Source organism: Oryctolagus cuniculus, chromosome 9, assembly GCF_964237555.1.
Source record: "Oryctolagus cuniculus chromosome 9, mOryCun1.1, whole genome shotgun sequence".
NCBI lineage: Eukaryota > Metazoa > Chordata > Mammalia > Lagomorpha > Leporidae > Oryctolagus > Oryctolagus cuniculus.
In genome coordinates, this window is record NC_091440.1 from 86,334,867 (window position 1) to 86,351,999 (window position 17,133).

The 17,133-nt window shown below is 35.3% G+C and overlaps 1 protein-coding gene across 6 annotated transcripts in view; it reads right to left on the bottom strand.

Annotated features, from left to right (window-relative positions):
• Positions 1–17,133, bottom strand: part of PAN3 (poly(A) specific ribonuclease subunit PAN3) — a 153,698-nt gene that overhangs the window by 103,604 nt on the left and 32,961 nt on the right. For 5 of the 6 annotated variants that reach the window (XM_008275215.4, XM_051834122.2, XM_051834120.2 and 2 more), the window contains exons 4-5: positions 15,579–15,649; positions 6–167 (exon numbers count right to left, since the gene is read on the bottom strand). In XM_008275215.4, the coding sequence (XP_008273437.3) occupies positions 6–167; positions 15,579–15,649 (233 nt within the window). The remainder of the gene's footprint in view (positions 1–5; positions 168–15,578; positions 15,650–17,133) is intronic. The other variant, XM_051834118.2, reaches the window with a different exon arrangement.

The window sequence follows — 17,133 nt, forward strand, 5'->3', positions numbered from 1 at the left end:
TTTACCTGTAAATTGTTTTCTGTGACTCTGTTCCACCAAACCATATTGATGGGTACTCCTGATTTACACCTGTCGGCAAGGCAGCCAATAGGGTTCTTTGCTTTCCGTGCCTTTGATCCCATCGGAACTAGCCTCTCTTCCAGCATCCCCAGGCGATACTTCCTTGGCTAGGAAAAAGAAGGAAAGAAACCAGGCCACTCCTAACATCCCCACACTAATCTAAACTAACATATAGAAGACAGGGGAATGGTAAAATAGGGAACAAGAAAAATTTCTATGATACTCCTTCTAATGTCCATATCACCACCCACTACTTCCCACCTCCACCCCCCATACCTCCAAAATAATCCACAGTCTTTTAGAGGCTGAACAATATTATATAAAGCTACAGGTGTTGTACAGAAATATATTGTAATCTGATTTTAGTTAATGAATAGAAGAAATTATCAGCAAAGTAAATGCTTTGCACAATTTTCCACTGGCACTTACCTATTCTCACTGCAATATGAAGAAATGGCTTCAAGGGCACAAAATACAGATTAGAAAAATTCTCCAAACTGTAGCTTTTTCTGCTCCTCAACTTGTTGCCTTATTTTCTAGTAAGAACTACTCCACTTAAAAGAAGGAGCTGATTTCTAAGCAATGGATTTTTATACCTTAAAAACTTCTATGCATATTAGGCTAGATTCTAAGACACTCACTCTACCTGAAATGAGCATTAAAACTAAGGTACTCAATGGAAAAAAATTAATTTCAGACTAAAAGTAAAAGCAACAAAGTAACAATAACACAAACCTTTTTGGTCTTTTAAATCTTAGTAATTTGTTACTGAATAAACTGTCCAAAATCATGAAATCATTGGGTAACATTGTAATAAAGTTAATAAACCATCTTAACAGTGGTGAGCAGCGCTTTTAAACCTGGAATGTAATGAGTTTTCACCATCTTTTTACAATTTGCACTAAATTGTATCTTACAGGGAATTTGTGTGTTATGCTTGTGTATAATCTGCCCCTTCAAGGAATACTGATATATGTGTAAAAAGTTATCTAATTTAAAACCTCAATAAGAAAATCTATGTATAATTATGGTTCTGTCATGACCACTGAAACATTTGAAAGTTCTCACAGCCAAACATGGATTTTAAAAATTGTCTAGTATAAAGAAAATCAACCTGAACATTTGCTTTCTAAATTTCAAAAACCTTGCAAATAACCCTACACAAATTATATTTTTCTCCCCACAAGTGGGCCTCTTCTATACTGGAATTTAAGAGGGTCAAAATAATTAACCTGGCATTATGAAAGGTAACCACATTACCTGATCAACAGTTATAGCAATGGAAATAGTTTAACTTCATTAAATAGTTTAATAGTTTAATGAAGTTACACTATTTCCACTTTTATGCTGTCTTGGATCAACCTAGTTACCTTCTGTATCAGAAGAAACTGCTATGGGTATGAATAATCATGCATTCTCCATGATTCATAAGAACATTACACGCCAAAGTGGTTTAAAACAACTTGTTTCTAGTAATATATCTCATTGGAAAGAATATAAAATGAAACTCATGTTTTTGAGTTCAAGTAGACAACTATCAAGGTTTTGACATATGAATACATTAAGAATAATATAACCTTCATTAAGCCTTCGATAATATAAAATTTGTATTTTAGAAAATATTCCAACAAAATCATAACCTGTCAAACAGGGCTTATACAAGAACACCTACTCATATATATGAATGCAATAAAATTATTCCTTTATGTAATCTACTGTAATTCTGAGACTTCAAATTCAGACCCATTTTTAACCCAGGTATTACAGTTAGTACAATTTGGTTTTTTTTGTTGTTGTTGTTGTTGTTTTTAATTTTTGACAGGCAGAGTGGACAGTGAGAGAGAGAGACAGAGAGAGAAAGGTCTTCCTTTGCCGTTGGTTCACCCTCCAATGGCCGCCGCTGCAGCCGGCGCATCGCGCTGATCCGATGGCAGGAGCCAGGAGCCAGGTGCTTTTCCTGGTCTCCTATGGAGTGCAGGGCCCAAGCACCTGGGCCATCCTCCACTGCACTCCCTGGCCATAGCAGAGAGCTGGCCTGGAAGAGGGGCAACCGGGACAGAATCCGGCGCCCCAACCGGGACTAGAACCCGGTGTGCCGGCGCCGCAAGGTGGAGGATTAGCCTATTGAGCCACGGCGCCGGCTTACAATTTGTTTTCTACATAGTAGTGCATTAAGTAACATAGGAAAAGGGTTTAAAATATATCTAACATATGATCCTCCTTTCTCAACAGCTGTCATTATATAATGATGTTTCTTGTTTTTTTCCAAAGAGGAATTCATCACCCTTGTCTCTACCCCATGCCCAAAAACCCAACTATTCCTAGGCTTTTCATTTTAGGTAGAAGAGATGTCCAAACATGTGCCATTATAAATATAAGGTTTTTTCAATAAATAGCCAGAGATTAAACTCTAAAGTACAACTATATATAACTATATAAAACTATATACATGATGATAATAACTGTATGTATGCATGTATGATGATGAAAAGACCCAAGGTATCACTATCATTATAAGCACAAGGACAAAAATGACATCTGAAGAGATGGCAGCAATAGAAAGCATGATAGTTTCACTGCCTAGAACATAAATTACAGCACTATCTCATCTGTAAGATAATTTTCAAATTTGAATTATCATTAACCCCATTAAATATGTTTTCAACTAAACATTTTAGAACTTATTTTTTATCACAAAATGCTCTCTGTACTAGGAATTCAATGGTGAATAAAATACATACTTATCCCTCAAAGAGAGAACATGATCTAGTAGGTAAGACAATATGTAACAAAACAGCTTATGATGATGTAACAATGAACATAAAATCAAGGTGCTAAATGCTTTCTGTAGAATACAGAAAAGTAACAGCCTGACAAATAAGGCAAATGCTTGGCAGTATTTTGAAGGAAACATAAGTGTGTCTAGACAAGAACAACCAGAGAGAGATGTATTATATGCTAGGGAAAGTGTATGTAAAGCATAAGGGCACTGTGATATTTGGAACAAATGACAGGTATTCAGTATATCATCAGATTAGGCTTGACTGCAAAAGACTGAAAGCAATAAAAAACATTTGTTTATACCCTGTACTTCAAACCATGGGCAAAGTGGAATTTCTGAAAGCTTATGAATGGGAAGATTTCATTTAGAAAGTAAGTAATATGGCAGTGTGGCAGAGAGATCAGGGAGCGAAATTACAAACAGGCAGACAAATCACTAAACTCTGGGAACAGTGTTAGTTAAGGTTTCTGTATCTCAGCACTTAAACACTTTAGGTAATTCTTTGCCCTGTGCATCGTGGGATGTTCATCATCATCCCTATCTTCCACACTAGATAACAGTAGCACCACTGTCCTAGTTGTGCCAACCAAAAAATGTCTCCAGATTGCGTTCTCGAGGTAAAGAGACACAAATGACTCTAAGTAAAGGATGTGAACTTGAGGCAATTACAACAGAAAGATGGAGTATGACTATAGAAAGAGCTGGTGGGTAAAATAACTACTGGCGATTAATGAAAAGAAGGGAACGAGGAAAAGGGAGAAGTCAAATGAAAAACGAAGAAATAAAAGGGGCAAACAAAACTGTAAGGGAAATGTTTACTTACTAAAGCTTTCTGAGTTCTATAAGGTCCAAGCCCCTCCTCTTCCTTTTCATTAGCTTCTAAAAATCCCTACCCAATCCTGAAAATGTAATAGTTTATTTTAAAAATAGCAAATTCCCTTGTTAATCCTATATAACTGATGGTCTGGTCAGCCCCATCTTGCTAGTTATAATGCAGTGGAAATACTTTAAAATGCCAATCCTCATAATAACCAGCTTTTCTACTCTACCTTCTATACATCAACTGTATACAACTTCCTGATAAAATATCCAACAGAGCCTATAACTAGCTTCTTTACTCCTCTTTCTCTCATACACACACACACACATACATTTTAAGTCTCAAAATAACTAAAGTGACTGGTTTTTATTTTTCTTCACAAAATCTAAATGAGCAACAAAATTAGATAGCTGTTGAAAAAAGTGTTATCCTTTGTATTGGTGATTAAAGAAACTTAGAGCTTGAACAAACATTTTTAAGGTTAAAAATTTTCAGAATGTATTCCAGAGTAGAGTTTGTCAAACTGTAATTTACAAACGAATCTTCTAGGGATGATACTAAAATAAATAATCTCTCATGGTAGACACTGAGGAAGGCCTGAGACTTTGCATATCTAAAGAGCTCCCAAGACTGAATGTGCTGCTGGTCTGATAAGGATACTTTGGGCAGTAAAGATCTTTAGAATGTCAGAGAAAATCTGGATAAGAAACAACTAGTGGTACAAACCTCCCAAGATGAAAAAGGATACAGCCTTAAGTCCGATACCTCAACTCCTTATATCTCTCTATCCCTTTGGAGTTTGACCTAAGCACTCTGTCTTTAAAACCACTACTCAAAGCCCACAAAACACTAGCTTTCCAAAAATGATTTTCCCATTCCATACCAGTTAATTTCTATGGTTTGAGATTAGGGGAAGTACGCTCTGATTCCTAACAAGTGAGTTAAGTCTCCAGACTCACTACGTCAAAGGAAAGACTAGCAATCTTAATTTAGAACTATTTTAGCTTTGTACCCTAAATGAACACATATTTACTGTGTTAATTCACTCAAGATTTCAGAATTGGCCTCTCTGACCTTCACAGAAATACAATCAACACTTGGAATTATTTTCTTCCTGAAAAAAGTTCACAGTCTAACTAAACAACTACCTATAAAAATCAGTGATTATACAGAAAATGTAGTTAAAGTTATCAAGTAACAAAGCGATATTCAAACTCTTTTGGTAATTTGAAAACAGCACCACCTCCAAAATGTCTCACAGCACCACTCACACATCATATACAATAATCTAATCATTAATAATGAGCCGGAGAAACAAACTTATCACAGGACAAATGTTTGCAATACCCTAAATTTTAAGAACCCTCTCTTAAAATCAAAAGCATAGTAACTGACATTCCTATAATGGCTGCTTCCTGGAAGGTAGTGTCCCACACAACGGTTTAGCCTCAGGATCCAGAGCTCCACCCAACAGAGTATTTCAACCCAGATGTATCTCAAGATCCCAACACCCTGACCTCAGTTTCAACACAGTTACTCTGTCTTAGTATCACTGCTTTTGATGCTGCCTGTTGAAGCAGAAGAACTAGAGATAAAATGGCATTTGGTGTGATCTTCAGCATTACAATCATTCATGCTTACTTGGGGGTATTCACACCAAATAGATATGGACAAGTACGACATTGAAGGGCCTCCTAAATCTAAACCTCACCCTGAAAACTTTTGTGATAATGCAGTTAAGTCTGAGCTCTGGTATCTGAAAGTTTCCAAGAGTAAAAACAGTATCTTCACATTCTTCTTTCCTATAAAATGGAAACAAATTACTATATATTAAAGAGAAAAACCAGGGGCTAGTGTCATGGCATAGTGGGTAAAGACACTGCCTGAAATGCCACTATCCCACATGGAAGCCAGTTCAAGTCCCAACTGCTTCACTTCCGATTCAGCTCCCTGCTAATGGCCTGGGAAAAGCAGTAGAAGGTAGCCCAAGTGTTTGGACCTCTCTGACCTACACGGGAGACCTAGCATAGGCCGCTGTGGCCGTCTGGAGAGAATCAGTGGATGTAAGAATCTCTGTCTCTCATCCTCCTTCCCTCTCTCATATTCTAACACTGACTTTCAAAATAAATAAATAAATCTTTTTTAAAAATTGAAAAAAGTCTTTTCTTTATATATATATATATATATATATATATATATATATATATATATAAAATAATGCACTAGGGGCCAGCACTGTGGCATAGCAGGTAAAGCCACTGCCTGCAATGCCGGCATTCCATATGGGTGCTGGTTCAAGACCCAGCTGCTCCATTTCCGATCCAGCTCTCTGCTATGGTCTGGGAAAGCAGTGGAAGATGGCCCAAGTCCTTAGGTCCCTGCACCCGCACAGGTGACCTGGAAGAAGCTCCTGGCTCCTGGCTTTGGACTGGCACAGCTCCGGCCATTGTGGCCAATTGGGGAGTGAACCAGCGGATGGAAGAACTTGCGCTTACACTCTCTTTGCCTCTCCTGTTTAACTCCGACTTTCAAATAAAATAAATAAATCTTTAAAAAAAGATGAAACTACTATGAAAAAGTTCATCTAAATTTACAGCAAAACATGATTAACATACATAAACATTTTTTAAAGTTCTGTTATGAGATCACTGAAGGAATATTATCTATGAAAACTTAATAAGCCTATAAAACACTAATTCTATTCTTCAAACTTCACAAGGCCACATTAATTTCTTTAAAAAAGAAAAAAAAATTTACTTATTTGAAAGGCAGAGTTATGGGGGGGAGGGGGAGTGGCAGAGGTAGGCAGAGAAGTATTCCATCCGCTGGTTCACTCCCCAAATGGCTGCAACAGCCGGAGCCAGGCCAGGAGTCAGAAGCTTCCTTCGCGTCTCTCATGTAGGTGCAGGGGCCCAAGCACCTGGGTCATCTTCTGCTGCTTTCCCAGTCCATTAGCAAGGAGCTGGATGGGAAGTGGAGCAGCCAGGACACAAACCAGCACCCATATGGACACTGGCACTGCAGGAAGTGGCTTAACCCTCTTGCTAGGCCACACCACTGGACCCCACATTTAATTTCTCAAGAACCGGAACATCAAAATGCAACTTTTTGTATTCTTTTGCTTCAGAATGCACCAGAATACAAAGTACGGAAAAATAAAATACCACATCAAAGTAATTAAAATAGAGTGAAAATGAATAAAGTTCTCTTTTTAAAGGTAAGTTATTTTCATAATAAACCATCAATTGTAATTATCAGTACATTTTTTTAAATCGCTGACCAAAAGTAATCATCATGCTAAAATGCTACTGCTTATTATCAAAAGGTGTCCAATTTAATTTACGTGTATACACTTTAGTTATATCTTGACACAGAGTATCTTCAGAAATTAAACTAAGATAGTTGTTAAACTAAGTTAATGAAAAATAATCTTACACACATGTAGAATCAGGTAAACATAAGCTTTAAAACTGCAGAATCGTAAGCAACAGAAAAATATACTAACCTTTGATAAACACAAGACATTATGCCAAGTGTTTTATATCTAATAATAGTTAATATGCACAATTCTATGAAACAGTGCCTATAATTAGAATGACTTTACAGATGATTAAAGTGAGTCTTAGAACATTACCACAACTTGCCTGTAATCTTACAACAAACCTAAGGTTGGACTCCAAAGATTCTATTCTTAACTGAATCTTGCCTGCTATTCAAGTGTATCTATTCTACATTCTATAATATTCTATCATTATTCTAGTTAAAACATCAGATGACCATATACAAACTCCTAAGTGAAGGCAAAACATCTGGTACAGCAGTTAAGATGCTGTTTGGGACACCTACATCCATATTGGAGTGTCAAGGATGGAGTCACCTCTACTTCAGATTCCAGCTGCCTGCTAATGTAGTTTGGGAGGCAGTAAAAATGGCTCAATTAATTGGGAGGCCCAGATTGAGTCCTAGCCTTCTGACTTTGGCCTGGTCCAACCTCAGCTGATATGGGCATTTGGGGAGTAAATCAGTGAATGTTTCTCTGAATCTAATTGGTACAAATGAAATCAGTAAGAACAGCTAGTGTCTTCATTCAAAGGCCCATGTGGGAGACCTGGATGAAATGCCTGCCTCCTAGCCTCAGCCTGGCTCAGCCCTGGATGGTGTTGCCATCTAGAGAGTGAACCAGGGCATGGAAGATCTCTGTCTTTCCCTCTAACTTTGACTTTCAAATAAATAATAAATAAACAAATTTTAAAAAAAAAAAATACAAGAACAACAAATTTGGGGGGATAAAATAGACTACATGGGTTTGGTTAAGGTAACCTTAAAACTTAGGCAAGAATGTGGATGAGAATTCTAAACCCACCTTTAATATTTCATTCCTTAAACCTACTTCTTAGAAAATAGGGACCAACAATCAGTAATGCCAAGCTCTTTTAGAAAAACTTTTTTTTGTTTGAAAGAGTTAGAGGGGGAGACAAAGAGAGAGAGATGGGTCTTCCATCCGCTGGTTCACTCTCCAAATGGCCACAATGGCTGGAACTGGCCAATTCAAAGCCAGGAGCCTGGAACTTCTTCCAGGTCTTCCACATGGGTGCAGGGGCCCAAACACTTGGGCCATCCTCCCACTGCTTTCCCAGCCCATTAGCAGAGAGCTGGATCAGAAGTGAAGCAGATGAGATTTGAACAGGTGTCCACATGGGATGCCAGCACTGATGATGGCAGCTTTACCCCCTATGCCACAGTGCCAGTCCAAATGCCAAGCTCTTACACTAGCTATTACACTTTGTAAATGCAAAGACCTGCATAGAGTATAAAGAAGCTAACCAACTAGTTGGCTGAGACTAGTTCCTAGGTCCAACTGGCGCATGCACTATGGTCTTACTAAACTATCATTATTAGTAACAAAGAACTCAAAATCCCCAAAAGGATAAAATGCCTATAGCCAAAAGTATTATAAAGAAAAGCTTTGTAAATTTCAGTTCACATGTAAATATAATGAACACCATACCACCACATACACTGGGGGAAAAAAAAGGCTTCTAAAACAAAATTTTTCATGAGCTATTAATACAACAGAAATCCTAATTCAGAAAAATCTCTTGATTCAACAAAAACAGGGGTCACTGCGCATAAAATACCAATTAAAATATATAGAGTACACAGTTGAATCACTCATGTGTAACGTTACAACAGAATTTGATCTGTTCTTCCCAAAGCATACTGTTATCTCAACACAATCCTGGAAAGTCACCCTGCAGTACTCTTAGCAGAAAGAAAATTAACCCTTTCAAAACTGAGTCCTTTATCAGCCATTTTGTTTTTAAATAAATTTCAATCTAATGTTACTTTTTTATTTTAAGGAAAGAACAGACTAAAATAGGAAAAACATTTAAGTCTTCTGGTTAAAAAGCAGAGAAGAGAAAGAATATAAGCCATTTACTATGGGAAGCTGATTTCTACAGACCATTAGCAATAAAAATAATAATGCATTCAAATAATTTTACTCAAAATTACCAACTCATCAGATTACAGCCTATTCATGTTATTTTGGCAAAGATGAGTTTAATATTGTATTCTTTTTAATGTATTTAATGCAAGAATATCAGTGTAAGCATGGTATTTTGAAACTTTGAAAACTGAAATTCAAGATCAAAATCAAAATGGGGAGAGACTTCAACATCTGATGGAAGAGGTTTGACTCTCGAATATGCAAAGAGCTCTTGAAATGAATTTAAAAGAACAGTCCAAAAGAAAAATGAACAAAGGAAATGAAACATACACCAAGGTCCAATAAACATAAAAATGAAATTCAATAGAATCAAATTTAAATGAAAATTTTTGGCCTATAAAAATCAAAGAAAAATTTTATATTCCAGTGTTTAAGAAAACCAGTATCTATGAGAAGGAATATAAATTTGTATAACTTTTGTGAAAGGTTGTCTGACAACCATCAAAATCTGTATTCTTGTTTAAAAAAACTGTGGTCATAGAAATTTACAATGAGATAATCACAGAAATAAGGGGAGGTAAAAGGTTAATTAACATTTTATTTCCTCCTCTCAGTATCACCAGTAGCCTCTACCCACTATCTCTTGGTTTTTCACCTTACAGAAGCTCAAGTCATCTTACCCCCTTCTCATGTTGTCCTTAGAGAGATTCTTGCTTTCCTCTTAAAGATGAATAAATATTATCTATGTTATTCTAGGTAAGTCATGTGATCTCTCAAAATTTTCACTTCCAAAAACAGGGCAAGATAGTACTTTTCTAAGAATTGGAGGGGGAGGGGTGATTAAAAGACATAAAACATTTAAGTTATGAAAGGATTATGTAAGTTTACCATATTATGTGAAACACAGAAAATCATCAATATAAATAAAAATAAAATGAAGTTTCCATATTTCTTGAACTACATTGCAAGAGGACCCCAGCTAGGGTCCAAAGTGAAGACATGTTTGAGAAGCTAACAGGAGGTTTTAGTGGGGACAAAGGCAAAAAATTAATATTAGAAGAGGAGGCAACCCAAACACCTCCAAGAAAAGGTGGACATATTCAGAGCAGCTATTCATTAGGCAATTTTAATACAGCCTGACCTAAAGTAAGCAGCAAGAGATATGTATCTAATAATAGTTAGCAGCTTCCAAGCAAGGCTTGGAACAACAATGCATTACCTACCTGCCAGTAACAGCTACCATTTACCAAGTACTTGTGTGCCAGGCAAGGTAGTTCATTTAGTATGCCACACAACTCTGCATAGTAAGTACTATATATTAGTATTCTCAATTTGCAAGTAAATAGCAGGTTTACTAAGTGAAGAAACGGGTTTTCAATTCTAACTTCCTGGCATCCAATTACAAATCCTAAAGTCTTAAGTAGTATCCAATACCAACAGGCTACTACTACTCTTACTGTTTGCTCTTTGAGAGACATAAAGTTCACTAAGAGGCTCTAAGCAAACTATATACAGGAACCATGCAGGAGTGCCCCCCTGCATAGGAACTTGAACTCCAGTAACTACTAGATATCAAAAGGGGAGGGAGCCACACATTAACTGCAGGTCTAAAACCACACCTACATGATGGCAGAGTACCCACCAGCACAGCATGGCAAGTGGAGGTAAAGAGAAGTTTAGTGACTGCAGGAGAGGAAAAATAGCTCTGAATATGTTTAGTTTGGAATTCTAAATATATTTTCCACAGAAACATTACTGTATAATATTCATGGGTAAAGGGTACTGATACAGCTTACTGGAAATCCAATTACTAAATAAAGTATTATTACTTTGAAAACATATATAAAGAACTTAAAAACAAAACAACTGTTTATGACATTCAGGACTGCAATTCTGATAGGCATAAAGGGCCTAACCTTCAAGCAATAGTAAGAAAGAATCTGTATTCCAAATTGTGCATACAATAATTCTACTGATTTCTTCAAATTTACCTTTCTCCACGAAAGAACTCTACAAATACTCTAGTTTGTTAGTCCATATTCTTTGCTAGAGTAAAAACATAAAAGTGATCTTTCAAAGACTTTCAAACAAAAACGCTACAAGAATTTTAAATGTCATTTGATCAGAAAATATAAAATATCTATCATAAGTTTTCTAATAGAAATGGTAGAGAAGAACATATGCTCTTAAGCTAGACAAGAGTACAAATCGGAACCAAAACTACACTCAAACAAGGAAGAAAGTACTATTACTGAAATTTTCTCTCATGCAGAATAATCCAGAACTGGACTTCCACCACCCATTTTCTCCTCATAAGCCATCAGCAGATGAGCCCACTTCCCTCATCCTAACAAAGAACTTTAAAATATGAAATAGAAGAAATAAATGTGAGATTTAAATCTGTGTCTCCCAACTCCAAAGAATTTAACTTGCTATTAAAGCCTTAAAAAAGTACAAGTATGTTAAATTATTATCCCACAATTTAAAATATAAAGCAAAAGCCCATAAAGCTACATACTGACTAAAATAAATCAACCAAAGAAGCATAAATGATGGGTACCAGATCCTTTTTATTTATTTATTTTTGCTTTATTGGGGTGAAGAAACTGAATAGAAAAGTCCTATAAAAATAAAATGGAAAAGTGAAGGGCAACAGCTCAGAAACATGAAAAGTGGGAAGAATGCAAGACAGAAATTCTGAAAACTGTTTGGTCTGGGATTTGCCTTAATCACGGACAGCCTTGCATAAAACTCACAGCTTAGCAAAAATCAATAACAAGACATTGTGGCACTAAATACTTCATTTATGATTGTCTATATTTCAACATCTAACTTTGTTAAAAAGACACTCTGTTCCCAAAAGATGTATTAACTGAAATGTTTATTGCTTGCCTGGATCAATTTGTAATTCATGAAGTCTCTCAATCTTTTTCTTCCCCTACCAATATTTCCATACCAGTGTTCAACTTTATCTACTGCCGTGGGGGATGGGGGCTTAACTCTCCTACAGAACGTAAAGCTGTGATTCAATTTCTTAACCACCACCCTTGGCCAAGAATTATACAAATTTTGAAATAATGGTTATTTTTTACCTCAAATTATATATTTCTAATGTCAAACATCAACATAAACAACCACTCTTAAAGGTTTTTCCTATACATCATGGTCCAATAATTATGTAAAATAAACAAAACAATGATCACATATTTGGATGTCACATTATTATCAAACTGTTAGAGAAATGTCTAAATGTTTGCTTTCAATTGTTTGTGTCCTCACAGACAGTAAGAAATAATGCATGGACTAGCAATGGTCACTTGACACACAATAAGTAGCAGTGCCCTAGGACATATATTCATAGTACAGAGCTCTTCAGAAAGTTCCTCACATGTCTTACAAAATTAATACAGCCCTTGACATCCCACATATTAAGTAAAGCTACTAAAGCTGTCACCCATATCTTCTTAGTTTATCTATCTCAGAAAGTAGACTAAGAATTTATAGATGCTTCTACCTATACTACATATAATCAAGCATACATTCTCCCCAGGTGTTCCTCACCCTCAAACACCCCATTGAAAACAACTTCTCTCTATAAATTGTTTAGTATCTAGAGAATTCTCTACCACCTAGCAATTACCAGATGGTTAAGTTGGCACTAATTAGTATGCTGCTATGCAAATGTATCTAGCAAGTTCACATATGGTCTCAAATTGGAGGAAATCAGTTCTTTTCAATTTTCCATACAGCACAAAGTAAAGATACCTGACTGCTCTGAACTCAAAAATGTCACAGAACTTCATAGGCAAAAAGCAGCACATATGGCCAGGGACTGACCCAATGTGATTTTTATTAAATGATTTACCTCAATGGTTATGAAAGAATGGTAAGTTACAGCCTAACTCACTGTTCTCCAACATCATTATGAGGTAAAATGCTACTAATTAATCATTCTAGCCTATTTGATAAACCTGGAATTATATATTTACATAATCTTTAGTTAATTCCACTTTGTCATTAAACAGACACTATGAATTACTACAACGAAAAAAAAATAGGCAGTCCCATATGACTTCACTTTATAACGTATAACATGAAATACTCTTATGCCAAGAGTGTTTCTAACATGAAGATGTTTCAAACCTCCTCAAATCAACCATTAACAATTTTAAAAATATATGAAACCTGTATCCACATACATTCCTATATAGATAGCCCACAACTGGAAAAACTTTCCATGTTACTAAACTACATATTATTTCAAATGTAAATGACAAGAAAATATGGTTCTTTAAAGTTGTATGAATACAAGAACCATGAATTTCTAGGTAGAAACCAACATGTGAATGCTTTTACTTTATACAATCATTGAGCTTTAGAGAAAAAAGATACACAGCAACTACTAGAGCCATTTAAACACAGAAGATTATAGTCTAGAAAGATGGCATAAGGTCACAAAGTTAGAGATGCAAGTACTCAAAAAAATCACATCATGGGGTGGGCATTGTCACACAGCAAGTCAAGTCACCACTTGGGACAGCTGCATCCCATACTGGAGTCCCTGATTTGAGTACCAGCTACTCTGCGCTACCAAGCTTCCTGCTAGTGTACCTGGGAGATCATATATATTGGGTTAATATGGCAGACACAGGATGGAGTATCTGGCTCCTAACTTCAGTCTGCCCTTAGCCCCAGCTGTTGTGAGCTTTTGGTGAATGAACCAGCAGATCGAAGGTTATCTCCCCACTACCTGTCCCCCCATCATTCACTTGTTAAAATAAATTTTTTAAAAATCACAGCAGAGTGCTCATTTCACTGTTAGTCTGCTTCCATTAAGATATAGTCTAGTATCTCTTCAAATGTTAACATTTATAGTAATATTTCCTTTCACTATTTTCCTTTAAGATACACACACACACACACACACACACAGCTTCTCTTTTTGAGTATCCAATGATTTTTAATATTTTTTCAAAAATAACTCTTAATAGCTCTAAATCATGCCTTTCAACTTTAAGATATATTACACCAACCCCACATATTAGGAATACTTTAAGTATTCATTTACTTTCTGTGTGTACATGAGAAATGCCAATGTTACTATTTTAAAATGAGGAAAAGCCATTAGGAGGACCCCAAAAAACTTAAAGGACTTTCTATTTCCCCTAAATAGCTCCAGATATTTGATTTCCAAGTTTTCACCTGCTTTTCAGCATTTTATTGTTTACTTTCATATTAACAGGCTTTCTCAATTGTCATTGAGTCTGCTTATATCCAATTCTGGTGCACCTCTGGCATACAGATTTACAAGTTACATATGACAAAAAAGGTATTTAAAGTAAGAGTAAATTTATTCTTGGTGAGTGCCTTTAAGAAAATCTATAAAATCAAATCTATATGCTCTAATCTATCAAGTCTAATTACTTACAAACATTTTATAATTCTTTTTTGTTCACATCCATATCTTAAAACGGAGATAAAAGTACATGAAATGTTAATGTAATTTATACTGTCCATGTAATTTCTTCTTGAGAACATCTAGTCTTCCTGATTTTTTTTTTAAATCACTGTAGTGAGGTAAGCCTGGTTTGTAAAAAGCTGTGTATTTAATGCATACAACTCAATGAGTTTGGGGTTACACATATACCATAAACCATCACCACCATCGTCTTCCTAAATTTCATTTTATAATACCACCCTCTGATCAGATCCTTTGTGAAAGCATCTGATCATTTTTCCTAAAATGAATATTCTTTTATTTCTTGCCTCTCTTTATAACAAAAGAAAATGGAATAATTTTTCTAACTTTAAACTCCATGAAGATTTACAACCCCCAGAATATCTTCAGGTGCTTCTGATCCTAACCACCTTCTTTAGATTATTATGTATTACAAGATTTTCACAAAAACTCAAAAGCATCAAGCTATTTACCAAAACTTGTCAGAAATCAGTCCTTATAGCATACTTCCAAAGTCTATATATGGTCTATTAAACTCAATTCTAAATAAAATTCAATTAAATGTCTAACATGAAGACATTTTAAACAGTTGGGCCAATTACAAAAATTGAAACCTTTAAGTTTGCCTTGTAATGAGGAATTTAAATAATCTTTGAAATTTAGGCAAAGCAATCAGAAAATAAAGTTAAAACATTATTTACATACCTATAATGGCTCACACTGTTGATAACTACAACATTAAATTAGATCTTATCTTAAATATAGAGCCCATTAAGAAAGAAAATAAACAAAAGCAGGATTATCCCTTCACATAAAACCTACTACATGCACAGAGTTCAAATATAATTCCATACCAAAAAAGATAGAAAGGGGATAAGCAAAAAGGCAAAAAATAAAACCCAAAACATTGTTTTCTCCACACACTTATGAAATTGATACTACATAGGTAACAATCCTAATATCACCTCTAAATTCCCAGTACTTTCACTCAAATTTCAATGTCACCCACCTTTCTTCTCTGAGAGATGTTGAGGGCACCAAAGTCATTAAACAAGGATGAAGCAGGTGAAGTTAGAGGATCTGGAAGGTAAGTTACATAAGTTTCCATACAGATAATTTAGGCGACCCATAAATCTAATAAATGTTTAACTTGATATTAGCTATAATAGTAACAAAAATTATTTACCACAATTTCAGTGCCTTAATCAGTGGCTATTCAAATTACTTGTAATTTCTAAGTAAATGAAACATAAATTGCTGAATACTTAATTCAGCCAGTACTCAATACACACTTATTCAGAAGCTACCTGAATTAGCATGCATCTATTTGATAAGAACCAAAAGAAAAATCTAATAGAGAAAAAAGTATCTCAACCATGTTATTTGGAGTAGGTTTACATAGAAGTGAGTCTACCTATAATAAGTAAATGTATTCTTATAGCCCAATCCTAAGAATTTAAAAAAAAAAAAAAAAAAAAAAAGGAGGCAGTCAACCATACTCAGAGATCTAGACTTGGATTTAAACATATTGGCAAGGTTTTAAAATCATGTACTCTATTTTATAATTTTATCTCAAGAAATCTTGATATTCTTACTAAAATGACAAGGTAAATTACTAAGTTTTTAAAGATGGAAATATTAAATGTTTCATAACACAAATATGAAATTCAAGCATTTTAGAGATTCATAGTTTCAATACTCTGCAGGCAGAAGTTAAAAACACAATTATATCTCACTTTACAAATCTGAAAGGGTACGCATGAGATCCATGGAAATAATTTTCATCTCGAAACTTTATTATCTATAAAGTCCTTACAAATATATTAAATGTCCTCAGTTAAAGAATCTTAGGTGTCGGTGTAGCAGGTATAGCCTCTGCCTGCAATGCTGGCATCCCATTATGGGCACTAGTTTGTGTCCAATGTTCCACTTTCCATCCAGCTCTCTGCTAATAGTCTCGGAGAAGCAGTGGAAGACAGCCCAAGTGTTTGTTCCCCTGCACCCACATGGGAGACCAGGAGGAAGCTCTTGGCTTAGGCCAGGCCCAGCTCTGACCACTGTGTCCATCTGGGGAATGAACCAGCAGATGGAACATCTATCTCTCTCCCTCTAACTCTTTCAGAAAAATAAATAAATCCTAAAAAAAAAAAAAAAAAGAGGAATCCTGATCTTCTCACTATGCAGTAGAAACTATTATTAAATTTTTCTACCTTCTCCCTAGTCCTAGACTGTCATAATCTAGCCCTTCATTAGAATTAGCATGAATTTAAAATTAAATCAGAAGAAACTAAAAAAGCAGGAAACAAAATATTTTTATATAATTTATACATTGAAGGCACCTGTAAATAGGACATTATTAATCCTTTATGCTACATCTGATAGCATTTTGAAATCGGCATTTGAATTCCAAGGAAATACTAAATCTATATAATGCTACAACTTATTTTCTAACAATTTTACTTAATATTAAAATGTTCAAATTTCCTAATGATGGAAATTTGATATACTACCACAAAACAGCTATAACAAGAAGCAGTAAACACACAGGCTCTTATTCTAACATA